This window comes from Phacochoerus africanus, chromosome 14 (assembly GCF_016906955.1).
Source record: "Phacochoerus africanus isolate WHEZ1 chromosome 14, ROS_Pafr_v1, whole genome shotgun sequence".
In the NCBI taxonomy this organism is placed as follows: Eukaryota; Metazoa; Chordata; class Mammalia; order Artiodactyla; family Suidae; genus Phacochoerus; species Phacochoerus africanus.
The window spans coordinates 50169550-50197521 of NC_062557.1; the positions used below are offsets into that span (position 1 = coordinate 50169550).

The 27972-nt window shown below is 51.8% G+C and overlaps 1 protein-coding gene across 1 annotated transcript in view; it reads left to right on the top strand.

Moving 5' to 3' along the window:
• PITPNM3 (PITPNM family member 3) overlaps positions 1-27972 on the top strand; it is an 88424-nt gene that overhangs the window by 16981 nt on the left and 43471 nt on the right. The window contains exons 2-4 of the mRNA XM_047757912.1: positions 1451-1546; positions 13364-13471; positions 26205-26252. Coding sequence (XP_047613868.1) covers positions 1451-1546; positions 13364-13471; positions 26205-26252 — 252 coding nt within the window. The remainder of the gene's footprint in view (positions 1-1450; positions 1547-13363; positions 13472-26204; positions 26253-27972) is intronic.

Below are 27972 nucleotides of genomic sequence, written 5' to 3' on the forward strand. Positions count from 1 at the left end.
GAGCTGCTTTATTTTTCTGTCAGTTGCAAAGAATTCCCTCAGTGACTGCCCACGAACCCATGTCTGGCCCCCTGTGGATGGACACTGGGGTTTTTTCCAGTTTGCTGGTATTACCAGAACATGGAGACGATCAACTATGTATTTGCATCTTTGTGTCCTTCTCTGATTATTTCCTCAGGCAAATTACTAGGTCAATTGTTTTTTAACACTTTTTTTTTTTTTTTTAACTTTTGCAGTTAGATTATAACCCGCCAGCAATCCCCAGTATTTCATGTGCCCAGGGAACAGGAAGCAGAGAGGTTCCTGGGAGCTCTGGGCACCATCTGGTTCCCTGAGGGTCTCAGTGTGTTAAGTAAAGGGGGCTCTGAGAGTGGGGGGCAGGGAGAGAGGCTCCTGACCCAGCTCTGTCTCTGGTCTTCCTCTCCCGGTCCTGGGGCAGGAGGTGGGTTGGGGCTGAGTTCAGGGCAAGGACCCACGTTCTCTCCTGCCCTCTCCCACCTCTCCCTTGAACCCCTCAGCACCAGGTCCTGGTATTCGCAGATATTAATAGTAAGAGCGATCACATTTCCAAGCCTCCGGAGATACAGGCACTGAGCATGTGTTATTTCTTATCCTTCAAGCTGGGGACTGATTGCTGTCCGTATTTCAGAGCTGGGGAAACTGAGGCTGCAGAATGGAAAGGGAACGGGTGCACAGGTGGCAAGCGGCAGAGACAGGAGGGAACTCAAGCTCAGGTCCACCTTCTCTTGGTTTGGGGCTTTTTTTCTCCTGTGGAGGCTGCAATCCTGAACTGGCCTGCACATATGGGCAGCAAACATCACCCGCGCCTGGTGCGGTGTCTGTCTGCTCTTCTCGGCCTCCACCCTCTTGAAGTGGGGCGTGGCCACGTGATTTGCTTTGGCCAATGACGCGTGCGTAGTGTGCAGCGCGGGAAGACGCATTTATGACTGGGCGTGACTTTCTGTGCTCTTCTCGCCTGCTTCCGCAGGCCTCCAAGTCCCATTTTGAGATGCTGGTGACCTGAGGTGGTGGCACCTTTGAGTGATCGCTATGTCCAGAACCCCCTTCCCACCTGTAAGTGAGAAATGAACCAGTGCTATTTTAAGCAGTTTAAAGATCATTTATTAACACAGCAAAACTTACCCAATGTTTCCTAATATACCGTGTCACTGTGGCAACATCTCTTAACTATCTCTGGGCTCGGTTTGGTTGTGTGCAAAATGGATACTTTCTTTCCTGTATGCGAAATGGCTACTTTTTTTTCTTTAGGATTTGGGGTTTAAAAAAGCATAGCAGCAAGAGGGCTCCATGAGGTTCCCTGCACTGGATGTGGCAGGGCAAGGACGTGCAGGATGCTGACTAAACCTTGGTCCAGGGGCAGTCTGGGTTTAGCTCCTTCATGCCAGGATGTGGCCTCCAGCTTGGCTAACAGGTGTGTTCCCTTTGGCAGGTGGCCCTCCCCCGGGCGGTGGTGCCCCCTGGCACCTTCAAAATGTCCTCAGCGACTCAGTGGAGAGCTCTGATGATGAATTCTTTGATGCTAGAGGTGAGTGAACCCCATCCTCCCATCACTGGCTGCGTGGCCTTTTCAGAAGCCCCAAGAAGGGGAATCCCTGTGGGGTATCTCTCTCTGCTCAGACGTTTCACTGCCAGCCTTCATAATCATCCAGTCTGTGAGTTCCCCAAGCACTGGGGCTCAGCATCCATTCATTTGCTCTTTGAGGTATTTGCTGAATTCCTAAAATATTTCAGCCGCTCATTATGCTGCAGTAAATGGATAGGCGTGTCCCCTGTCCTCATCAAGCTTAGAGTCTAGTGGGAGAGGCAAACATCAAACAATTACACAGAGGAAAATACAGTCACACACAGGGAATAATACCCCGAAGTAAAAGGTGCCAGTGTTAATAGGAAGAGTGTGGGTGGGGGTACTTAATTTACGGTGGGGAGGTCCTTAACGTCCCCTCCGCTCTGCAGGAGTTGTCTGTAGGAGGAGTGGGAGAAAGAGTCTTAGAGGACACAGCAGGGGTGACGGTGCTGAGGCAGGAACGATGCGGCTTTTCAGGAACTGAAGGAAGCCCAAGTGGCAGGGGAGAGAAGAGATGAGGCTGCAAGTGACCCAGCGGGTGACTCACAAGATCAGCTCCCTGAGGGGAGGGGAGCTGGAGGGGAGGTGGGGACCGGTTACAGAGATTATTGCTGATGTTCAAGGGGAGAGAGGATGAGGGCGAGGACCTCAGCTCTTCAGTCCAGTTAGTCCAGTTCACGGCCAGCACAGCAGACATAGCAAGGGATGCTACTGAAATAATGGAGGATGGGAAACCAAGAAGCACTGCCAGACCTGGACCAGGGAGATCAGCCTGAGCAAAGGCTCAGAGATGAGGACGTGCAGGGCAGGTATGGGGACCAGTGGGGGGTAGAGTCTGCCTGGGATTTGGGAGAGAGAGGACCGTCACAGCCAGGCTGGCCTGGGCTGTGTGGGGGTGGGTGAGACGCACCTGTGGCCCTCTCCCCAGCCTAGGAGGGTCCCCAGTTCTCACCAGGCTGGTTCGGCCTCACTCGGGGAAGTCATCGTATTTGGGGGGTTGACTTGCTTCTGGGACGGGGCCAGCTTTGAAATGCCTGGCTGAACGGAATCTGTGCTGAAAAGACATCTGGACCCGGAGCGGGACGCTTGCCATGCCATCAACTTGTTCTGTGACCTTGGGCAAGTCTTTCACCTTCTTTGGGCCTCAGTTTCTCTATCAGCTCTGTCCCTCTGCATATGGAGGCCATATCCAGTTCAGGTGATTTTCGGGGGGGGAGAGGCGTGGCTGAGCAGGCGAGGGGGATGCTGTCCTCGCCTGAGCCTCTCCCATTCCTGGCTTTGGATGGAGGAACCCCTCCCTGACGCCAACCCTAAACCCACCCATGTGGGGCTTATTTCCTGTCTCCTATTGGCGCCTGATTGGAGTGGCAGCTGGGGCTGACTTTCTCCATAGCAACTAACCCACAGTGTGACAACAACAGCTTCAATATTTTGATGCTTTGAACATTTTCATTTAAAATATTTTTGCAGTTCGTCAGGGCTCTGCATTCCCAGGTGACGGTGATGGCTCCCTGGGGGCAGCGTCTGCGGGTGGCGTGGGTCAGCTCCATCTCCACCCCGAGGGGCCCTGCGCACCTGCTTTGACTTTGAGCAGCTGTGGGTCCTTCCTGCTCTCCTCTCTGCGGACCTTCAGTGTTCTGCCCTTGGCTCCCATCATCTCACGGCTCCGCCTTCCGGTCCCACATTGGCCTCATCTCTCACTCCTGTCTATGGGGGGGCCCCACCTTCTCATCCCCTCTTTGTCTCATCTCCTCCCCTCCTGTGTCCCCTCTCCAGGAGCATCTGTAGTTCCCAGCCACAGGATCTGCCCACAGGCTGCTGGAACCTTCTTTAGTTCTGAGTTGCCAGCTCCCTACCGCCTATCTGTTCCGAGCCGTCCCTCCAGACAAGGCCTTTGTTTCCATGGCTCCAGGCAGTAAGAGGTGAAGCCATCCTCCTTTTCTGCTCCCAGGAGTCGGCCCAGGTCCACGCTGGCTTGCCCTCTCAGCGCTGGGGGCCAGGCCGTGGGTGTCCGGCTTTCTGGGCAGGCTCTGAAGGGTTATCTCCCTGCTTCTGTTCTCCAGTCCGGCTGAGCCCTGACCCTGACCGCAGCGTGGTCTCTGTATCCTGCTGCCTGTGAAGTTCCACCTCCCACCAGGGTGGAGCCACCATGCTGGGTGTCAGGAGCAGAGGCCAGAGTGTGGCAGGACCCTCTCAAGATCACACATCAAGGTGGGGGCAGAGGGGCTGGAACCCTGGAGCAGTGTCCAGGTCAGGCCTTTATCTTTGACTTATTATTAAAAATAGGACCCCTCTCACTCCCTTTCTTCCTTAAGCTCCAGCCCCCTGGCCCGGTACTAGGGTTTACCTGGTGGGACAAAAGACTCTCAAGGCTAGTGGTCTAGTAGCAAAGGGGAGTCTCTTAGGCTCTAGGGGCACCCGAGTCCTCCAGCCACAGGAGGGCCTGGGGGCAGGCAGGCAGGAGAATGGGGCTATTGGGGTTCATAACAACCCTCAGGCAAAATGCCACTTCCCTGGGCCATGGCAGCTTGACTGGTGCCCCTGAATGGGTGCTGCTGGTGGGGGATGGCATCTGGGCTCCCAGATCCAGAAGAGGCACCACTCCCCACCATTTCAATACAGTCAAGGGTGTCTGGGGAGCCACGGCCCAGGGTGGCAAGGTTGGAGCACAGCATGAAGGGAAACCCCTGGCGGCTAACGGGACATGCCTCAAACCCTGATCATGTCAGAGCGAGGGCCCCTCAAGCTCTTTGAGCTCAAGACCCCATTTTACAGGCTGGGAAACTGAGGCCAGAGAACTGGGAAACTCACTCAGGGTTATCCAAAGAGTCGGGCAGAGCAGGGGCAGGAATTCAGACCCATGCATTTACTCTCTCAAAGTATTTCCCGAGCATGTGTGCACGGACTAGTGCAGGTGTAGGGGATACAGGGCAAGTAGAGCCCATCCTAGTCTCCACGGAGCTTACAGTTTAGTGGTGATGGGTGGGAAGCCAGTACACAAGCAAGCGAGTTCTGTTGATAATTTCCATAGATAAAGTAACACAAAGAAAAACACCTCCCAAAAGAAGGTAGATGGATGGCGAGAAATGAAAATATGCTCAACATTAGTTATAAGGAAAATGCAGACTGAAGCCACAATGAGATACTGCCTCATACCTATGAGAATGGCTCATTAAGACAACTGACGAGGAGTTCTCGTAGTGGTTCAGTGGAAACGAACCTGACTAGTATCCATGAGGATGAGGATTTGATCCTTGGCTCCCCTCAGTGGATTAAGGATCTGGCGAGCTGTGGTTCCGATTTTGACCCCTAGCCTGGGAACCTCCATATGCTTCGAGTGTGGCCCTAAAAAGCCAAAAAAAAAAAAAAACAAAAAAACCCCAAAAAAAAACCAAAAACAAAAAAACAACTGACCAGGATGTGGAGGCACTGGGACTTTCTTTTCTTTCTTTCTTTTTTTTTTTTTTCCTTTTTAGGGCCACACCCACGGCATATGGAAGTTCCCAGGCTAGGGGTCAAATCAGCTACTGCTGCCGGCCTACACCACAACCACAGCAACACCAGATCCGACCTGCATCTGTGACCTACACCACAGCTCATTGCAACGCCGGATCCTTAACCCACTGAGCGAGGCTAGGGATCGAACCTGCAACCTCATGGTTCCTAGTTGGATTCATTTCCACTGTGCCACGATGGGAACTCTGAGGCATTGGGACTTTTAACTCTGCTGGTGGGAATGGACAGTGAGACAGCCCATTTTGGAAAACAGATTGCAGCTTCTTAAAAAGTTAATCCTAGTTAACTACCTTTCCACTCCTAGGTATTTACCCAAAAGGAAAGCAAACATATGTCCACCTAAAGACGAGTCCCTGAATGTTCACGGCAGCTTTATTTATGATAGCCCCAAAGTGAAAACAACCCAAATGCACATCAGTGGGTGAATGAATAAACAAATTGCAAGACATCTGTGTATTCCCTATTCATGCGATATTACCCGGCAAAAAGAGGGAAGGAGCTGGTGCACACAAATGCATGACCCTCAGCGTAATCGCCCTGAGGGAAAAGAGTGCCTCCTCTGATTCCATTTGTAGAAAACTCTAGAAAATGCAAACGGGTCTATGGCAACAGGAGCGGATCAGCGGTTGCCTGGGGATGGGGAGGAGGGATCAAAAGGGACAGGAGAAGACTTCTGGCTGTGAGGGGTATATATCCACTGTCTTTTTTTTTTCTCCCTTTTTATGGCTGCACCTGCAGCACATGGAGGTTCCTAGGCTAGGGGTCGAATCAGAGCTGCAGCTGCCAGCCTACACCACAGCTCACAGCAACGCCAGATCCTTAACCCACCGAGCAAGGCGGGGGATTGATCCCATATCCTCACAGACACTATGTTGGGTTCTTAACCTGCTGACTCACAATGGAAGCTCCTATGTCCACTATCTTGATTGGGGTTATGGCTTCCTGGGTGTACACATATCAAAACTAATCAAAATGTACATTTTAAATATATATAGTTTATCAAATATCGATTATAGCTCAGTAATGCTATTGAAAAAAGGGGAACCCCCCCAATATAACATAAAGGACTGTGTTAGAATGACTGGGCAAGTAGGAGGCCCCCCTGAGGATGTGGCCTTGAGCTGAGAGCTGAATAACAAGACATGAGCCATGTGAGGATCTGGGGGAACAGTGTTCTGGACCATGGGAAGAGCCAGTGCAAAGCTCTTTCTGGAGAAGTGAGAAGGAAGCCTGGGGTGGCCGAGTGAGCCAGGGGATGCCTGCCCAGCGCTGTGCAGGAGGGCAGACCCAACCCAGAAGCCTCTGGATATGCTTTCCTGCCCTGGCCCTGGGTCCCCCTGCCCCTGTTCCAGGAGGCTGGAGACTCAACTCAGAATCTCCCGTGCAGGATGGACCCATAAAATTGAAACAATGCCTGGACCTTGAGTGACTGAGCTCTCATTGCGAGTGAAGAAAATTGCTGAGTGACAGGTGGTCTGACCTGAAATTGTGTCTAAGAAGAACTCAGTAGGCCAGGGAAGGACAGCCTGGATTTCACAGGGTTTCTGGCCACAGAATGCTCAATTCTAGAGAGAAAATGAAAATGTCTTTTGGCACGGCCATCCCTAGATAGATGAAGGTTGGGGCCAGAACGGCCCCTGTGGCATCGGAGGAATCTATCTGAGCTGTGATTGGAAGTGTCAAGATCATGACCTGTTTCTGCAGCAAAATGTATGTCTCCATTTAGAAAAATATCAAGTGAATCCTTAACTTTAACCTTCTACTCAGATGCCACACAGTCCAATTAGACGTGTCTTAAGAGCCACCAAGAGTCTAGATAAAAACAGGATCTTACCATGAGCTTAACTGCTGGGAGATAGTGTTAGTGGAAAGTGCCTTGAACCACCAGGCAGGAGACCTGAATTCTTGGCCCAGCCCTGCCTCTGAGTGCTGTGTGACCCTGGGCCAGCCGTCTGGCTCTGCATCTAGAAAACAAAGATGCTGGACTTGACTTCCAGGAAGGCCCTTTAGCTCCGAACATTCCAGGAGACTTCTAGATGGCTTTGTGAGGCCCTGTTGGTCATAGCGCCCAGGCTCAGTCTTTATTTTCAAGGAAAATATGGATTTTTCTTCTGATTCCTCCATCTCCCTGCTGCCTCCAGTATCTAAATAACAACGCCCTCTCCCTGCTGTGAGTTTGCCCTGGCGGGCCAGGCCCTGACAGTTGCAGGGGGCAAGCAAAATATTGGCAGAGCTGGAGGTGAGAATGGGGATGGAGTTGGGGTACAGCCAGGATTTGTTTTAGGGGCACATGTGGCCTGGGGTAGCTTATCACAGAGCAAAGCATGGGGCTCCCTCCCTGCGAAGAGGGAGCGGAGTTCTGGGCAGGAAGCTGGACCTTTCAGCCTTTCTGCCCCATGCCTGTGTCTTCTGCATCCTCTGTCATCTTGTTCTCTCCGTGCCCCCAGGGGCTGATGCTCCCCTCCCCTCCCCTGGCAGGAGGCTGGGATCTTGCGGGGCTGGACTCTTTTCTTTTTCTTTTTAGGGTCCCATCTATGGCATATGGAGGTTCCCAGGCTAGGGGTTGAATCGGAGCTGTAGTGCCCAGCCTGAGCCACAGCCACAGCAACACCAGATCTGAGCCGGGTCTGTGACCTACACCACAGTTCACAGCAACGCCGAATCCTTAACCCACTTAGCGAGGCCAGGGATTGAACCTGCAACCTCATGGTTACTAGTCAGGTTCATTAACCACTGAGCCATGACAGGAACTCCTCTTTTTTTTTTTTTTTTAATTTTTTGGCCCCCTGCAGCATATGGAATTCCTGGACCAGGGATCAGACCTGAGCTACAGTCGCTTTGGCAACACGGGATCCTTAACCCACTGTGCTGGGCTGGGGACAACTTGCGTCCCAGTGCTCTCAAGATGCCACCAATCCTGTTGTGCCACAGCGGGAACTCCTGAGGGGCTGGACTCTGTTTCACAGAGACCCTGCTCATTGCTCAAACTCTCTGGTTTCTCATGGCGACCAGGAGAGAAAGGTAGTGTGGGCCTCACTCAGCGCATCTTAGAGACGGCGAATAAGGGGCACAGCCCAGGTCTCTGCCCCACTGTCTTGCCTGGGGGAGTGGGAGGAGGTGTCCAACCCCAAAGCGGGAGGGGAGAGTAGAGGGAAGCAGGGCAGGTTGTCAGTGGTCAGAGCAGCCAGGTCCTCCTCAGGGTTGCCCTGACTGGCCACCGTCTGGCCTCGGGTGAGTCTTGAGCCTCTGGGCCCTGGGTCCCTGCTCTGGAGCGAGGCAGCCATTCTGGGTTTGTCATGTAGGCAGAATGGAGGATGTCGCTGTGGGAAGCTGGCAAAGGAACCCCTCAAGGAACAAAGCACAGGTGTGTCCTTGACCCCTGACCCTCCCTCTCATTGGAGGAGGGGAGTGGAGAAGCAAATGCCAAGGGGCCGTCCCACACGTTCCTAGAAATGGGCTGAGTGAGGGTCTGTATGATGGAGCAAGGGTTGGGGAGGGACAAGCGTGAAACAGCAGAGGGAGGTTGGCAGCCGCATGTCTCACAGGCCCCAGCGCAGCGCATATCTAGGTCGTTGAAAGGTTTGGTGTGTGGGCCTGAGGCAAGGAGTGAGGGAGGGCGGGCCAGCTGTTGGCAGGAGGTGATGGAGCCTTCGGCTCCATGAGCTGGAGGCCAAACCTGCCTGGCCTGGGACAAGGAGGTTCCCCGCCCTGAAGTCCAGCAGACACTGAGGCCCCAGGGCAGGAAGAAAGGCTTTGGTCTGGGTCAGAGTCAGTCTGGGGTCAAGGCCAGGGTTGTGGTGCTGGTGGGTGGGTGAGACTCAGCCTGGTACCTCGTCTGGGCAGGGACTGGGGCTCAGTGGTGTGAAGTAGATGCAGAAACTGTCCCCATCAGAGGTCACAGGGATGAGAACTGGCATGCAGGGAGCAGTCACTGGAAGTCAGAAACCACAATCAATAAGCAGGACATTTAACCAAACAATAACCAAACAAGCCCTTTACAGCCTTGCGGCCTCTACTGGGAGGCTTGCATCACGTTGAGGGGAAGGTGGGCAGGGGCTCAGGGCTGAGGCTCGCGGCTCCCTGGTTTGCCTGAACGACCCCAAAAGGAGCTGTCTTGACTGCTGCTTCTCTGTGTGTGTTTCAGCTGTCACCCAGGGGACAAGCCCATTGTTGCCAGAATGAAGATTTGAAGGCTGTGTTGAGAGGAGGGGCAGAGTAGTGGCCCAGAGACCCGAGAAAGCTCGTCTATAAGGTGGGGGTGGGGGCAGGACAGCAGCTGAAAAGACAGGGATGGGGGTGAGGGCAGAGAGCACGGGGAAGCCAGGGAAAATACGAGAAAGCAGAGCAGGAGAGGGAGGCTGGGGGAGAAGGACACCTACACCCACAGAGACACACACATACACACATAAACACACACAGAGTGCATGTGCGCACGCACACACGCCACGAGAGAACCAAAGAGTTGAAAGAGAGACAGTGACCCAGAAGGAGAGAGAGATCAGAGAGAGCAAGAAAGGCTGGCAGAGATGGAAAGATCCTGAGGGCATCCCCCTAGAGAAAGAGAAGTCCAGACAGGAAGAGAGATCAGGGGACACATCCCCCAGAGAGAGGAGAGAGGCGGATTCTGGGGAAGAGAGCGCAGGAGTGAAGGGTGGTGATCATTGAGGCCCAGAGGGAGGGACAGACGTGGCAGAGCGGCCAAGAGACAGAAATACAAGGATCTGGAAGGAGAGAGAGCAATGGACAGGGACCTGGCCCCAAAGGGACAAGGCCAGACATCAAGCAGAGGGGAAGGCCGGGGCGTCTGAGAGGAGATATATTTCCTAGAAAGACAGACAGAAGACCAAGAGGGAAAGATGGAGACAGGTCACGCGGATAACTAGGGAGAGGGGAAAGATGCTAAGGGCTGTGCAAAAGTAGGCCCCCTCGACCTCAGAACCCCAGGAGCCCTCACATGCACCCTGGGATAGGGGTTATACATTATAGAAAAGGTGGGAGCTCAGATGTGTAAGCACCTGCTCTATACCTGGCGCTGGACCAGGAGCCCCAGCTCACTCATCTGTCTGTGTCAGTTTCCTCTGTGTTTGTTCACAACACTGAATTCCTCCGGGATGAAGGTCGTGTCTCACACTGCATACAGCAGGTGCTCAGGGATCTATCCACTGTAGACTGAATGTCAAGTGAACAGGCAGACAACTGCATGCTTGGGTAACTGAGCCAGGAGACACTCACGGTGGGCTACAGGCAGACCGTGACGACCCGTCTCTGGAGCTGGGACAGAATGACATAGGGGCAAAGAGCAGCATAACTGAAAGTGAGCATGAGTGTTGGGTCAAAGCACCACGTGCTCTGGTGGTGGCAGTAATGGTACCGTAATCTTCTTGTGCTGTTATCTACATCTGTGCTCTTACTGTGTGCTTGTCCTGCTTAGAAACACTTTATCTTCATTATCTCATTAAGCCTCACAGGAATCCTGTGATGTAGGCGTTACTGTGTTATCATTTTTTAGATGAGGAAACTGAGGCTCATAAAACATAAGTTACTGTCCATTCTTAGCTAACTAGCAGCTGGTGCACCCAGGACCAGAAAGAGTCAATCTACCACCAGAATTGAGTTCTTAATCCCTTGATGATCCTGCTTCCCTGATATTTGTTTACAGCATTCTGGCTTGTGTAGCCTGTTTGAATTTTCTCTGTCATTTGTCCTCATGAAAACCTGCTACAAAGAGTTGTGGAACCAGGGTTGTTGTTCCCATTTAAGAGATAAGAAAACAGGAGCAGTTGAGGGACATCTGTAGAGGCACAGGCTCACACACAGCAGCTCAGGACTGGAGCCCGGTCAGGGCTCTGCCCAGAATACAGTGCTGCAGAGAGGTGTAAACTGTGCCCAGATGGAACACAACAGGTTCAGGAAATTATGTGGGGGTGTGTGGTGCTTGGGCTGCCAGTACAGGATGTCCAGGACAGGCCATTAGGAGGGCAGGATTTAGGGCTCTTGAAATAGTCTATCTGGGTTTAAATCCTGGCTCTAGCCAGTGACCTTGGGCAAGTTACTGAACTATTTTATGCTTCAGTCTCCTTGTTTATCAAATGGAGATAATAATAATTGTACCTTTTTAGTATTGTTATGAGAATTAAGTGAATTAATATTTGTAAAGCAGTTTTAACAATCTCGTTGTATATTGAAGGATTTGATGTCCTTAAATAGATCAAATTAATACATCAAATAAGGCAGGAGGAGGTGTCCCAGCCAGAAATGGTGTCTGGATCACCGAGCTTGAGTGATTCAGAACTCTGGACAGCTCCCCAACCTTCAGATCTGCCATCTTGGTTCCACCTGCTTTTGTGACGTTCTTTGGCAGCAAAATGGGTCTTACCCCTTTATTCTTGGTTGTGATGAGCTGGAGGATTCTCCTCATTCCCCTTGACCAATGCTGGTCTATAAGAAAAGGCACAAAGCTCTTCTCCAGGAAGGCCTGTCGCCTTAAGGGGGGGTGGGTGTTCCTATGGGTTTGTCCTTGAGGAGGGAATGTCCCTTTCTGGGATGGATAAGGAACTGAACCAGATGTGTGTAGCTGGTGTGTCAGACCCAGGGACTTGTGTTCAGTGTGGTTAGGTGGCCCCACCAATTCCTCTAAGCTCAGACTGGGAAAGCACAAGGACAGAGACAGGGTTGAGGGGAGGACTGAGTGGGGAATGGAAGCCTTAAAAGGTTCATAAGGTTGAGATGTGGGCAGGTCCCGTATAGCTCCAGGCTGGCTCAGAGGTAGACGTCTTCTGCTCTCTCAGTGACCCCAGAGTTTCTCCCGCCCCACTCAGGTCCTGGTCTGCTCAAATCCTGATGACAGCTCATGTGAAGAAATAACCTTAACAACTCCCACTTATGCGCACCCCTATGCAGAAAGAGAAAGACAAATACCATATGATATCACTTATGCGGCATCTAAAATGTGGCACAGATGATCGTCTCTACAAAACAGAAACAGAGCCATGGACATAGAGAACAGACTTGTGGTTGCCAAGGGGCGGGGGGGTGGGAGAGGGAGGCACCGGGAGTTTGGGGTTAGTAGATCGAAAGGATGAACACCAGGGTTCTACTGTGTAGCACAGGGAACGATAGCCAGTCTGCTGGGAGGGAGCGTGGTGGAAAAGAATATAAAAAGGATGCATATGTATGTATGACTGGGTCCCTTTGCTGCATGGCAGAGATTGGCACAACATTGTACATCAACTATACTTTAATCTTAAAAAAATCAAAAGTCTGGGTAAGTACCCCCGTATGTATCAAGACCTCATTCATTATCTCATTTAATCCTCACCACTCTGTGATTAGACATTTCCAGTCCCATTTTACTGATGGGAAAACCAAGACTCAGGGAAGCCAAGCAACTTACTCAAAGAAAAACTGCTACCAAATGGCAAGGCTTTGCTTTTTCTTCCCAGACACATTGCCTTTCAAGAACTACCACTCTTAGGAGTTTCCTGGTGGCCTAGTGGTTAAGGATTCAGTGTTGTCACTGTTGTGGCTTGGGTTCGGTTGCTGGTTCAGCAACTTCTGCATGCCACAGGCACAGCAAAAAAAAAAAAAAAAAAAAAGCACTCTTAGTGCTAGTAATGGAGACTTCTGTGGGTTTTCAGCCTTTCTCATGACTGTCCCTTCCTTACTTTCTTTTGTTGTAACATGTGGGGGCCCAGTAGGGTACAATAGCAATGCCTTCTTGCAATGAAAAATTCCTGGGTCTAATATATGGCACAAATGAACCTATCTACAGAAAAAAAAAAAAAAGCCAAACTCATGGACATGGAGAACAGACTAGTGCTTGCCAAGGGGGAGAGCGTGGGATGGACTGAGAGTTTGGGGTTAGTAGATGCAAACTATTGCATTTGGAGTGGATAAGCAATGAGATCCTGCTGTAGAGCACAGGAAACTGTAATCACTTGGGATGGAACATGATGGAGGATAATATGAGAAAAAGAATGTATATATATGGATAACTGGGTCACTTTGCTGTACAGCAGAAATTGACAGAACATTGTAAATCAACTATAATAAAAAAATTAATGAATAAAACAAACCCATTTAGTAACTAGAAAAAAAAAAATTCCTGGGTGCCTTATACCTGTCTGTAGCTCTAGACACCTTCAATAGCGGAAGTCTGCCTCACCTCAAAGGCAGAAATAAACCTCCCTGAGTTATAGGTTCCTGTTAAGGAACCTCTACACAGCCCTGCCTGCTCATGCCCATCTCTGCCTCTTTCCACAGAGGAGGTGGCTGAAGGAAAGAACGCCATCCTCATCGGGATGAGCCAGTGGAATTCAAATGACCTGGTGGAGCAGATCGAGACCATGGGGAAACTGGAGGAGCATCAAGGTGAGCTTCTGCTTCTCTCATGACTTATGCGTGTGGCCGGGGGTTTTGAACTGATGGCAATATGGAGGAAGTGATGCTAGAACTTGGGTTTTTCTATGAAGTCATCTATCTGTCTGGGTACCACCCCTCCCTGAGTCTACAACCCCTGAATTCTGTGACCTGCAGAAACCCTTGTGGGGACTTCTGAAGGGTGGCCTGTAGCAGAGCTTCCTTTGTCCATAGGATGACCACCCAGGAGCATGAGGTAGCTGAGGGCAGCTGACAGGGTCCAAGCTCCTGGGACCGCCAGGCCTATGGTGTTGGAACCTGCTGGTTAAGGGATAGAGCCTTTGAAAATGGACAGGGGGGAGGGGCAGCAATTGGGGTTGTAACTTCCTTTGGTTAAATTGTTGAAGAAGAATGCGGCTGGGGATTAATCCAGAGGCTTTTAATGGCAGGGAGTTTTGATCAGGAGCTTAAAGCATGCATATCATTTTAGGCATCTGTTGTTCTGTCCATTTGGCCATTTTGCATCACTAACCGAATGTTCATTGAGCACCTACTATGTATAAGTGCTTGGTAGGTGGGGCCAAAGGTGATTTAACTGAGGCTTCTACTTTGTAATGTGTGACCCAATGTAAGTCAAGACCTAAGGGGGTTAGGGCGGAATTTTGAAGGACGCAGGAGATGGGATTCAAGGAAGCATTCCTGACAATGAACCTATGGAGCCAGGTTTCAAAAAGCAGGTGGAGGGTGGAACCAAGGAGCTCATAAAGGTCTGAGATGACATATGGGAACCTAGGCTCAGAGAGGGGCCGTGCATGATTGAGGTCTCACAGGAGGGAGGAGCAGAGCCGGGGCTAGAACCCCTTCCAGGATCCAGGGTCTTTGTTACCCAGAGGCCAGCTCTTTCTATCCCTCCTCCTCACCCCATATAGCACTCTTCCTACTTCTCCTCTCTTCCTTCCTCTCTGGGCCCCATCATTCCTCAGTCATGGTCTGGGTACCTCCGGTCGGGAGGTGTTCAGTGAGACGATGCTGGCCCAGCCCAAGAGGATGACCGTCTTGGGGCTGGCCATCTTGGTGGTGGCTGTCTGGCCATCTTGGTGGTGGCTGTCTGGCCCCAGTGTCAGTTCCTTTTCTCACCCAGCCCCATCCCTGCCTCCTTAGTTCGGAGCCCTCCCCATACCAGACTGCCTGTCATGAGAAATGCACACGCCTGAGATGACTGTTCTGTTTTACACATGATGAACCCAAGGCCCAGAGAAGCTGCATCTTGTCTAAGGTCCTCCAAGTCGGGGGCAGCATCAGGCTCAGATCACTAGTCTCCTGATATCCAGGGCCTCCGCTCTCTAACTAGACTGAGGCTACGCACAGTTCCGAGCCCCTGCAAATTCAGGTCCAAGCAACCAGAGTCTTAAAAAGCAAGGCCCTCCTGGGCCACCGTCCCATTCACAGAAAGGGTGGGCTCTGAGCTTAGTCCCCCCAGACCAGTCCAGAGACAATCTCCCAGTCTTCCCAGCCACACATTTGCAGACGGACCCTTTGTCTGCTCTTTCTCTCACCCCAGGGACCTGGAGGAGACCCAGAGGGGTCATGGACTCCAAGTGCCTCCCCAGGACAATGCTTGGTAGCTCTGAAAAGACAAACCCAGACTTGTACTCACTACCCATCTGGCCATCCCCGCCCATCGCAACCCCCGCTTGTCTGCCAAAGAATGTGTGACTCAGACACAGTGTGAGCTAAGGAGGTGGTGAGTGAGAGGCAGTGGGAGCCAGGAGGGCAGGGGAGGAGGAAGCAGAGGGAGGTCGACGGAGAGGCTGAAACCATAGCTTTGGAATCTGAGAGGTCTGGGTTTGAACCTTGGCCCTGTCAGTCTGTGGCTTTGTGGCCAGCAAAGTCACATCTCCTCTTGGAGCCTCAGTTTCTTCATCTGCAAAGTGGGGCTGGGACACAAGCTGTGAGCGTTAACTGAGCTGAAACTTGCAAAGTGCACTCAGTGACAGGTTGTTATAACGGGGGAAGAGGGGGAGACGAGTGAAAGATCCTGCACAAGTGCAGTCCTGACAGGTGCTACGTGGAGCTCATGAGAGGCTGGATTAGGGGTGGTTGCTTGCCTGAGTCCGAGAACTCATGCTTTTTACTCCCAGTATGGAATGGGGGGCAGGAAGAGGGTAGGGGAGAAAGGAAACCAGCTGTGTTTCTGACTCCTTCTGAGTCTCAATCTCCTGTGGATTCATGATGCGAATTCCCACAACACGGCAGAACACACATGCCAATTTCATTCATCCCCACAATCACTTATGGAGCCACGGTGTGGGCTCAACCCAAGATGGCAGGGACATGAAGTCAAGCAGACTGGCCTTGTGGGCTTTGTAGGAGCTCACAGCAGCAAGAAGAGGACCCTAGCCACGGCTACGATGTAATAAGACAGGCTGAGTCGGGAACCTGGGGAGAGAAGGTTCTGGAAACACTTCCCGGGAAAGGCTGTGGTCAAACTTGGTGGTATGGATAGCGCTCTACCGCTGCCTCCTTTCACGTTCCTGCCCTTGAGGCGGGGCTCACTCCAGAGACCCCTCTCTGGTGGTTCATGCCCTGGCCAATCACAGCTGCTCCGGGTGATGGCCCCCAAGTCCGAGACCTCCCTCCCCCAGCTCCGGGCTTCAGACTCACATTGTCAGGAGCCTCCAACTTGTGTGTACCTGGACATCCCGAAACCTCTTCATACCCTACAAGTGCCAAGTGCAGCCGACCTCCTTCCTTCTGAGCCGCAGTTACGTTTTGTAGCCCCTCTTTGATCTCCTCATTGAGAGCCTGTGTTGCAGAGGCACGTCCAGGCTGCTCTGGTAGCTGTGTCTTGAGGAGGTTAATTCTAGTGCATGTGTGCATGTGCGTGTGTGTACATGCACATGCCGCTACCTGGACCTCGTGGTGTTCGTCTCTTCATTTTTTTGTGTAAACTCATCTGGGTTAACTCCCTACCCTTTCCTTTCCTTTTCTCTGGGGATCTTGCATCCCCCAGGTTGTTAAAATGTCCTTTCTAGAAACGGGTCTTGTGTTTCCGCAGGGCCTGAGTGTTTCACCCATCTTGGACATTTTCTATGCTAAATGTTCAGCTCTGCGTTGCCCTTCTACAGGGGTGGTGTAAATTTAGACCCCACACCCAGTGGTGGCACAGGCTTAGGGGTTTAATTACTCATGTGTGACTTTTTCCTTGCCCACTGGCTGTGAATGTTTTTTTTTTTTTTTTGCTGCTTCCCCAAAGGAGTTTTTCTTTTCCTTTTTTTTTAAAGTGTTTTTTTTTTTCTTTTTTTTTTAATGGATGGAGCAGCCCTTCAAGCATCCCTGCTACGCAGGCGGCTCTGTTCTAGGTCCTTACCTTCCACAGGCTGGAAGGCGTCTGAGGAGTTAACAGTAATACTCTTCTCAGCCTTTCTCCCTGGAGCCTTTTTCCACCTGAAACTTCCAGTTTCTGCTTTTGTGTGTGGGTTTTAATCCCTCTTTGTTTCCTCCATTCTTTATTTTGAACTTAGTTATATATTTACATTTTTTGGATAATTTACTGCCCAGTATTTTATTGGAAAGGCATCTTTCAGCATCAGCTCAGTCCACCTTATTTATTGTTGCCATTATTATTTTTACAATTGCTTTTCTTATTATTTTTATTTAACATTTTAAAAGAATTTGGTAAAATATATGTAATGTATCAATATACCACTTTAACCCCCCTTTTTTTTTTTGTCTTTTTGCTATTTCTTGGGCCGCTCCCGCGGCATATGGAGGTTCCCAGGCTAGGGGTTGAATTGGAGCTGTAGCCCCTGGCCTACGCCAGAGCCACAGCAACGTAAGATCTGAGCCTCGTCTGCAACCTACACCACAGCTCACGGCAACGCCGGATCGTTAACCCACTGAGCAAGGGCAGGGACGGAACCCGCAACCTCATGGTTCCTAGTCGGATTCGTTAACCACTGCGCCACGACGGGAACTCCCATTTTAACCCTTTTCAAGTGTATTGTTTAGTAGCATTAAATTGATTCACACTGTTGGGTACCACCACCCAGCTCCAGAACGTTTTCCTCCTCTCAGACTGAAACTCCGCGCCCATTAAATGGTAACTCCCCATCTCCCCTCCCCCCAGCCCCTGGGAACTGCCATTCGACATTTTGTTCCTATGAATTTGACCACTCTAGATGCCTCATATAAGTAGAATCACGCAGAGTTGGTCTTTTTATATCAGGGCTTGTTTCGTTTAGCATGTCTTCAGGGTTTGTTCATGTTGTAATCTGGAACAGAACTCTCTTCCTTTTTAAAGGCTGAATAGTATTCCATTGTATGTGTCTACCACATTTTCCTTATCCATTCATCTAATGATGGATGTATTTTCATCCTCTAGCTATTGTGAATAATGCTACTATGAACAATGATGTACAAATAACCATCTTATTTCTTGAATACATTCGTGTTGTAAATATACAAATAAACCAACAGTACAAATAAACCATCCTTCCTTGTCTACTTCTTCAATTGTATACCTGACTTCAGAGTTTGTTAAAGTTTGTCTAGGGTATCTCTAGAGAGACTGCATTAGATGTCACTGTTGCAACTTAACTTTTTTTTTTTATCAGATGTAGGAGAGCTTTTCCTATGAGTATTCATAAATTTGATTCTTCTTTTTTACCTACTGTAGTATTCTCTACAATAGATGTACCATAATTTATTTAACCATTCTGTAGTGATAGACATAGGGATTTTTCATTATGAAAACAATGATACATAGATTAAGAGTATAAGCATTGAAACTTGTAATAGATACAACTAAACAGTTTCCTCAGAAGTTGGTGCAAGAGTTCCCACCATGCACAGTGGGTTAAGAATCCCACTGGAGCAGCTCAGGTCGCTGCAGAAATATTGGTTCAATCTTTTACCTGGCACAGTGGGTTAAAGGATCTGGCTTTGCCACAGCTGCGGCTCAGGTCACAACCATGGCTTGGATTCTATCCCTGGCCTGGGAACTTCCATATACTGTGGGTTTGGACTTAAAAAAAAAGACTGTGCGGGAAGTTTCCATTGTGGCTCAGTAGTAATGAACCTGATAGTATCCATAAGGATGTGGGTTCTATCCTTGGCCTCCTTCAGTGGGTTAAGGATCCAGCATTGCCATGAGCTGTGGTGCGGGTTGCAGACATGGCTCAGATCCCGCCTTGCTGTGGCTGTGGTATAGGCCCATAGCTGTAGCTCTGTTTCCACCCCTAGCCTGGGAACCTCCATATGCTGTGGGAGAGGCCCTAAAAAAAAAAAATGACTGTGCTAATTTATATTTGTATCAGCCATGGATTAGGTTAACCATTTCCCTACAATGTTACCAGACTTGATATTATCAGACTTTAAAATTGTACCTGATTGATGGGTGAAGATATATTCTTTTTCTCTTTGGCCATGCCCAAGGCAGGTACAAGTTCCCAGGCCAGGGATCAAACCCCTTGCCACAGCAGTGACTGGAGCTACTGCAGTGACAACACTGGCTCCTTAACCCACTAAGCAACACAGGAACTCCTTGAAGATGTATTCTTGTTTTGTTTTGTCTGTACTTGATTGCTAGTGAGAGGGATCATCTTTTCATAAATGTGCTGACCAACTCTTTTTTCTGAGTGTTTTAATCATGCTTTTGGCTCATCTTCTATTGAATTGTCTTTTTCTTTCTTTCTTTTTCTGGGCCTCGCCCACAGCATGCAGAAATTCCCAGGCCAGGTATCAAATCCATGCCCCTGCTGGAACCATAGCCATGGCAGTGACAACACTGGATCCTTAAACTGCTGAGCCACAAGGGAACTCTGAATTGTCTTTTTCTTACTGATTTTTAGGAGTTCTTTACCCACATTCTGGATATAAATTATTTGCTGCTGTGTGTTCGAAATATTTGTCTCTTGAATTCTGCCACTTGGCTGAATTTTCTTATTAGTTCTAATGGTTTGTCAGTTGCCCCTCTTGAGTGTTTTTAGGTAGAGTGTCAGCGTGTTTACAAATCTCGACAGTTATATCCTTGCCAATATTTACCCTGCTTGTTTATTTTTCCTATTAAATTGCATTGCACCGGATTTCCGGATAGATGCTGAGTGGCCAGCATGGTCCCGGCTTTCTTGTTTGATCCTGACTGTAATGCTGTAATCCCCTCCCCCGCCGCCTCCTCCTTCTCAGTAAAGTCTATTGAGGTATGATTTAAGTTAGGTAACATTCACCCTTTTTCTTGTGTGGTTCTGACTGCTCCTTCTGCAATGCCATGGCTTCCTCTTGGCTTTACTTCCTCTGTAACTAGGACATCGCCTTAGGTAGCTCTTTCAGGCAGGACCTGTGGACATGTCATTTTCCAAGTCCTTGCATTTCTCAACATATCTTTATTTTGCCTTCTCACTTGAATGCAGATCTGCCTGAGTCATCATCATGTTCCATCTCTGAAGGACATTTCTTTGACCTTTGCAGTCACTCAGGCTCCACAGGCAGCAGGGTCTCACACTTGAATTTGTGCTCTGCTGTTGGCACCTTGAAATTCGTAATCATGGGGCCCCGCAAACTCCATCCATCTGATAGCTCTGCCTCCTGCCTTTTGGGGGTGTCTCGCAATTTCTGATCTGCTCGGATACCCTTCCTATTTTATAGGGCTACTAAAGACTAATTCATAGAAAAGAGTTAATATCATTTTCTAGGGATTTGGGGCAGGAGAAAAAGGCTGGATCATGTTGCCAGTTGGCCAGATTTATCCAGTGCTACTGTGATGCTTCTAAAATATAAATCCAATGACGTCATTCTGCTATGGAGTTGGCAACTAGGTCTTTGTTGCCTACAGAAGGGAGGAAAGTCCCCAGCCTGTCATGTAAGGCCATTTGGTTCTAGCTTTCCTTCTAACAATTATAATTGTCCAGGGTCACTGGGTTCCCCATCCCTACAGGAGTCAGGCAGCCCTGGAATGGCACCATGAGGGGTATTATAGAGGGGCTGTTGGGTCCCTGCTGAAGCTGGCCATCTCAGGGTTACCTCTGCTCTGGTACACATGCCTCTGGGGCTGTACCTCCCCTCTTCTGTTCATGCTCTGTTCTAGCCAAATGCCCAGGGCCTGCTTGCTGACCTCAAGCCCACCTGAGCTCTTTTGCTGCCCGCCTTTCCCCTGCTTTCATGTCTAGCTCTCATAATCCTGTGCACGTCCCCAGGAAGCCTCCTGCATAGCCCAGCCTCCCCGACCTGCTCTGTCTGGCCCAGCCCAGCATACTGGGGCTGTCCCTGCAGCGCTGATCCTTCTGCTTGCAACCATGCCTTTCTGGCTGGGGGATCTTCCTCTCTTTCTGAACCCAGAGCTGTGGGGGACTCATCACGCATCCAGGCCCTCCCTTGCTCACTTAAGCATCTAGGATACACATACCAGTACTTACTTGCCGTCAGACCCTATGCCGGTCAATGCTGGGACACACTGATGACTCAGAAATGGACTCAGAATTGACTGGCTCCCAGACTTGGGGTGCGGGGCAGTTACAGGCCAGTGAGCTAATTACCCTAACAAGAGGGGAGGGGGGCAAGGTACAGAGGGATCAGACGTGGAGCTTGAGCCGAGATGTGAGGCCTTTCTGGGTGAGGGTTTGGTAGGCTGAGGGCAGGACAGGTGCAGAGGTGCAGAGGGACGTATGAGATGGCAGAGAAATTTGGGGAGCATTGCAGAGTTGGGACGCCAGGTGTGGCACTGGGGGGTGACCAAGGGGTTGGGGAAGTCTCAGAAAAGAGATCAGAGCAGGGAGGGTGAAGATGAAGGCCTGAACATCAGGCTGAGGAGCTGGGGCCTTCTCAGGAGTGCCCTGGGGACCTGTAGGATAGTTGAAGTGGGAGTGACAAGCCACAGTTTAGAAAGATCATTCTGGAAGCCAACATAGAAGATACTAGGAGGAGCCAGGGGAAGAACATAGAGGGGATTGTGATGGGTCGGATGGGAGGTAATGAGGGTGAATATTGACCTTGCAGCTCAGCAGACACTTAGGGTCTGGGGAACACCCTGAGCAGGGGGCAAGCATGAAGGTCTTTCCTTCTCAGCTGCGCTACCAGGCTGGCCAGGGCCTGGTTCTGGCCCCCGAGGCCTGGGAGACCACGGAGCTTCCACTGCTCCCCTTCCTGCTCCATGGGGTCTGCCCAGACACTTTTTGGCAGATCAGGAAGAGGATTCCCGACTCCTTCTCCCCCAAGCTCCAATCTGTCTGAATTGCTCCCCCAGCAGCTGCCCCATCTTCCTGTTTCAGGTGTTTGGTGAAAGCATTTCCGTTCTTGGCCACACATTTTGCTTCTCTTGCTCTTGGGAAGCTCATGTTTTGTTGGAAGGGATTGGAAAGAGGAAATAGAAAATCACTCAGGAAGCCACTGGCAGGATACGGCGGCATCTTCCTGGAGGAGATGATGTGGCCCAGAGGTGCGGGGGTGTGCGTTTGGGACAGGTGGGATTGGTGGGCGACAGAGGTCCTGCCCTCCTGGTACCCAGCCCTCTCTGTGTAGCCTGTCCCATTTGCAGGATTTTCTGGCGGCGTCCGCATCTGAAGAGAGCTCCCGCTGAGGAGAGGCGGTCAGGCCCAGGGGCCCTGGAAATCTGAGGCCAAGTGGGGTCTCATTTAGGCAGTGGCTGAGGCGGCTGCACATCTGGCTAATCACCCTCGTCCTGGGAGCCTGCTAATCAGAAAACCGGCTTTACAAGCCACTCGCTTGCTGGCAGCTGCGAGGGAAGCCGGAGCAGGCGGGTGGCTGGGCATGGGAGGCCAGCTTCCCGCTGCTCGGGCTCCACACTGACCTTGTCAAACAGCAAGCTCCTTCTTGTCCAGGTCGGTGGCCTCACCAGGCCCCTGGGATGCCTGGCTCCAGCATCCAGGCTTGAGGAGGTGCCGCCAGCTCCGGCCTCTGGACACTTTCCCCCAAACCTCCTTACCAACAGTCCTTCTCCATCCCCTGCTCCCCACCCCCCAGCCCCTGACTCCCCACTTCAGGAAGCACTGCCCATGGCCTGAGCCATCCCCAGCTCTAGGAAAAGCCTCCAGCACTTGCAGGGCATTGAAAGGGACCAGATCTAAACAAGGGGGAAGTGACTCTGTCCTTGTGAGCCTCAGTTTCCTTATCTCTGAAGGTGGTCTTTTCCGCAGAGATGCGAAATCTCAATGGTCTAACAGGAGCACCTGCAGCCCAGGGACTGCCCTTCCCGTTACACAGCTGAGGGGCCGGCTCCGACCCCCTTCCTAACATTCTCCCGTCTACCCACCGGACACGGGTGTTCGTCCTGTGTGCTGGCATCTCAGTGACACTCCCTGCTGGCTTCTTTCCACTTTTCCTCCCCCGCACCCACCCGCTCCCCCAGCATTAATGCCCCAGCTCCACTCCCCTGCCAGGGCCACTTAAATCCTGTCTGGGCTCCAGGTCCTATTTCCTTGCTGGTAATGAAGTGTTGCTTTCTATCAGCATCTTCTAAACCATCTAGGTGAGTCTCTCCCAGTACCTGGCATGAGAACAGGGAGGTGATGGACCAGACTGGCCCGTCCCTCAACCGGATGTCTCCCCTTCCCCCAGGGTCTGGCACAGAATAGATTTTCCAGAAACATGCTATAATCAGGGGCTGTGACCGGTGCTCCCAGAGGCCCCAGGTTTGGGGTTTCATGCTCTCAATTCTGAATAATTTGATCTTCAGATCAGTACTTTGTTAGGGCCACCTGATGGGACAGTGGAGCAGGTGCTGGGGGCTGGGAGCTTGGTTCATGGTACTGCCCCCACCCCCACCCCCACCTGCCAGGATGGGCTCCTGGCCTCCCTCTCACCTGCCCTCTGGCTCCCGGCCCCACCCAGTTCTCTCCTCCCTGCACCTGCACATAGACAACTTCTGTCCTTCCCCAAAGCAGGGGCCTGGGTGCAGGGAGGGTTGGGGTCAGGGGCACAGACCCCACGGTCTCAGGACAGAGCAGTTGTCTCCACCCTGGGCTGGCAGTCTGGGGGGTGACTCAGAACAGGCCTTGCACCCACCCCATCCAGGGACCTAGGGAGCTTAGATCCTCTTGGGGGTCACCTGCCTGCTGGGGATGGGGGCAGTAGCCACTGGGAAGGACAGATGCAAGGCCCAGTTTTCCTGCTCTCTGACAGCCTGGTGCCTGGGTCCAGCAGCTGGCAGGAGGGGGAAGCTGGTAGATGGTGACCCAAGTGCCTGGGTGCTAAGCTGAGGAGCGGGGCCTACGGGGCGCCTCTGAGGGGTATGCTCACCCCTTGAGTATCCCTGTGCATTAAGTAGCAAATAAAAACCCCAGGCCAGATCAAGAGAGAACAAAGGGAAAAAATGTATCTTAGTACTTTTACCAGCTTTTTTTTCTTTTCTTTTTCCTTTTTTTGTCTTTTTAGGGCCACACCCGCAGCATATGGAGGTTCCCAGGCTAGGGGTTGAATTGGAACTGTAGCTACCGGCCTACACCACAGCCACTGCGATGCCAGGTCTGAGCCGCATCTGCGACCTTCACCACAGCTCATGGCAATGCCAGATCCTTAACCCACTGATGGAGGACAGGAATCGAACCTGCATCCTCATGGATACTAGTCAGGTTCTTAACCCGCTGAGCCACAACGGGAACTCCACTTAGGTCCCTTTCTGAGCCTCCTAGTCAGGTGAGGTGGGCTCAAGGAGGCATTTGAGACAGAAGGGAGCTGGCCTTTGCTGAACCTGACCCATGCTGGCCCTCGGGACCCAGCGCTGACCTTTGAGGGCAGAGGTTCTGAGAACCAGGCCTTTGAGGAAGAATCAGTCAGCGCGGAAGTGGCGGCCCCAGGGGTGGTTCTCAGCCCCGCGGGCAGGGTACAGCGCATTGGACAAGAAGGTGGAAGAGCAGAACCTTGTGCAGGTGATTTGGCGAGCGGAGGTGAGGTGGGGAGGGGTGGGAAAAGGGCTGGGCAGGGAGGCGGGGGCCAGCCAGCCTCAGAGTTTGACGATGGGGACACTGGAGGGCTTGAAGCAAGAGGGTAGCCAGGGCGGGCCAGCTTTCAAAAGTTGGATCTGGTGGAAGAAGAGGCAGAGGAGTCCACCAGACCATTGTAAATGCCGGGGAGCTGAGTGTCTGTTGAGAGCAGCCCTTCCTTCTGCGGTGGCTGCACGTGCATCAGAATGAACACCTCGCTGGGTAGTGGTCAGGCAGTAAGTAGAGGGAGCCTTAACAGGTCCCTTTGACCCAGAGTTCTCCTTCTGTGGATGTATTTTAAGAAGGACGTGCAGAAAGAACTTCAACCATCAAATTGTTTGTTGCAGCGCTAATTATAATGGTGAAATTTTGAAACTTTCTGCCAATAGGATATTTTAAAAGTCAACCATGATGTACCCTCTCAATAGATATTATACAGCTGTTAGAGTGATTTTTTTTTTTTTCTTTTTTGGCTGCCCCCTGGCATATGGAGTTCCCAGGCCAGGGATCACATCTGAGCCTCAGTTTCAGTCTACACTGCAGCTGCGATCTCTGCCATAGCTGCACAACACCGGGTCCCTAACCGCTTCTGTGGGCCAGGGATTGAACCTGCGTCCTAGTGCTGCAGAGATGCCGCTGCTCCTGCTGTACCACAGAGGGAACTCCTGTTAGCATGATTTTACAGTGGTTTTGTAGCCTTATGTATTTATTTATGCTTCAATTTAAAATACAGAAAGTATATTTTGTGCCTTTTCATCATCTCTGACACCTGCCATGAGCCAAGCATCGACCTGTCTGTTGGGAATAGTGGGATGAATGATGTCGTCCCTGCCCACAGAGAGCTGCTGTGACCTCCACTGGCCCAAAACATGCGAGCAGCAAAAAGTCTGGAAGGAAAGACCTAGAATGGGACCAGTCCTGGGATAACGAGGAATCTTTTTTATTTTCTGTGCTGCCTTCGGTGCTTTATGAATTTTCCATAAGGAGCTTGTATTTCATAATTACAGAAAAAAAGCTTCCATCAGAAGGAAGGAGCTATTGCAATAGTCTAAGGAGATGGGATGGAGTTCGGTATTTGGGGAGTGTGTGTGTGTGTGTGTGTGTGTGTTTCATTCATTTCCTCTTTCAACAAGTAGCGACTGAAAAGCACTGTTCTGGGCCTAGGGACACACCACTGACCAGCAGAACCCCCTTCTGCTGGGATGCCCGTATCTGATGAAGAGGAGGGAGCAATGAGGGGAGAGGGAGGCGGAACCCCCACCCTCTGTGACTGCTTGAACGTGGGAACAAGGCAGGGAAAGGGTCATAGCGCTTCCCAGGCTTGGGGAGAAGGTGGTGCCTTCACTGAGGTGGGGACTGGGGAAGAGGGCTGTTCCAGGACGCTCTCCGCAGTCGGGGTCCCTTGCACTACCTGACGAGCTCATGTCCAGGTGGTGGCAGGAGATGTGGGTCAGGGACTTAGGAGAGAGGTTGGACCAGAGGCAGAGATTTCCAGTCGTTCGTGGTGTTGGATGCTGACCTTCAGAGGTGAGGGGAGGGATAGAGGAGGATGACACCAGGTGGGCAGCTGCTTCGTGAAGGTGGGCGTAGGTGAAAAGGTGACCAGAACATGCCTCCCGGGCAGTGGCGTCAGGGCTCCCGCTTTGTCTTGTATAAAGGGTACAGAGCCGAGAGTTGGGTGTGGCAGGGGTGGGGCCAGGCGTGAGGGGTCGGGGGATCCCTCTGCACACCTCCAGCTCTGGGAGGAGGAACAGAGGGGATCACAGTGGCCTCCGAGCTGGGAGTCGGCTCACCTTTCTCTTCTTCTGCAGGAGAAGGCAGCACGCCGTGCACATCCAGCATCCTCCAGGAGAAGCAGCGTGAGTTGAGCCTGGCCTCCAGGACTCATTTCTTCCTCTTGGGCCCGGGGTCCCATCATGTGCTCAGGTGGCAGGGTCCTCTCCGCTGCGCAGGATGGGACGGTGGGGCCACTCAGCCCCATGGGCTGAGCTGGGGGGGGGGTCCCAAATTCCCATGCCCGGCAGCTGGGGGTCAGGGGTCGGAGCCAGAGAGAGGGGTCTGAGGCTGGGGGTCCAGGAGGCTGAGCCCAGCAGAGCAGAGGGAGCCATGGGAGGTCTCCCGTGTGGCTGCTTGTGGGCAGAGAGGGGATGGGAACAGGGAACAAGCTTCTGGAGCCTTTGAGACCATCTCTTTGGTGTGACACAACTTCCAGGAACCAGCTGGTGGCGTGGTAACCTGGTGACGTGGTAACCAATGCTGTGCTGGGGGTTGTGATCCTCAGGTCCCATCCCTCGGAGGCCGTGTCTGCAGAGCGGGGCCTCCCAAGAGTTTGTCATCCTTCAGGTGATACGGGCTCCTTGGAGTCCCCGTCGTGGCTCAGTGGTTAACGAAACCCGATCAGCATCCATGAGGACTCGGGTTTGATCCCTGACCTTGTTCAGTGGGTTAAGGATCCAGGGTTGCCGTGAGCTGTGGTGTAGGTGGAAGATGCGGATTAAATCTCGCGTCACTGTGGCTGTGGTGTAGGCCTGGCGGCTGCAGCTCTGATTTAACTCCTAGTCTGGGAACCTCCATATGCCTTAGGTGTGGCCCTAAAAAAAAAAAAAAAAAAAAAGATGCCAGCTTCCCAGGTTCCCTTCTGTCTGTGTTTCCTCAGCAGGCTGGGCACAGGATTAAACCCAGGAGACACTTTGTAAAAATGTCAATTCCTGACACAGTGACCTCAGGACATCTTCCCTGGGGGTCTGGGGCGGACCTGGTGGGCACTGTCTGAGCCTGCGTCTTTGCTGTTGGCAGTGTTGAGTCTCACACGAGGTGAGGGCTGGGGACAGGAGTCTAGGTGTGTCTGTGGGGTACGGTGGGCCCAGAGCTTTCCTTCCTTTGCTCTCCTGCTCTTTTGATCTCTGGCTGCAGTTCAGGGGCTCAGCCCACACTGCCCACCCCTTCCACAGGCTGAAGCCTTTCTTGGGTGCTTCAAGCCCTTCCATCCATCAGCTGCAGGAAGGGTACCTGCAGTGCCAGCTTCCCCTGGCCCGAGTGGGTGCACAGGCCTCAGAGAAGATGTCTATGCTTCTAACATCCGGTGGTAGTTCATAGACGAGACCCCTCGGGGGCTGGGAGACATGAGTGTCTCCAAGAAGGGTGCCTCCCCCCCCCAGGTTCAGGCCACCAGTGTGCCATTCAGGGGGAGGGGCAGTGCAGAGAGGGGGCAGTTCTGTCTCCTGTGTCCTTGCAGGATGTGAGGGGACTGTGGACAGTGTGTTAAAACGTACCCAGGGCATTTTAATTTATAGAGGTGACTGTGTGAAGACCTGGAGAGATGGATGCCGTGGACGGAAGAATCTGCTATTTACACTTCCCTGGGCGCTCGGGGCGGGGGTCGGGGGGGGGGCTCGGGGCGGGGGAGTACCAGGTCTGGTCAGGAGGCAGAAGGAAGAAGGAGCGTGGGGAAAGCATGGCCCGGAGCCTGGATTGTGTTTTCCCTGGAAAAGGCAGGGCAGAAGAAACAGCTCAGGACTGGCTGGTTTGAATAATGTCGTGGGTTCCGGGCCCCAGGGAGTGGCCTCCGGTTCTGGGGCA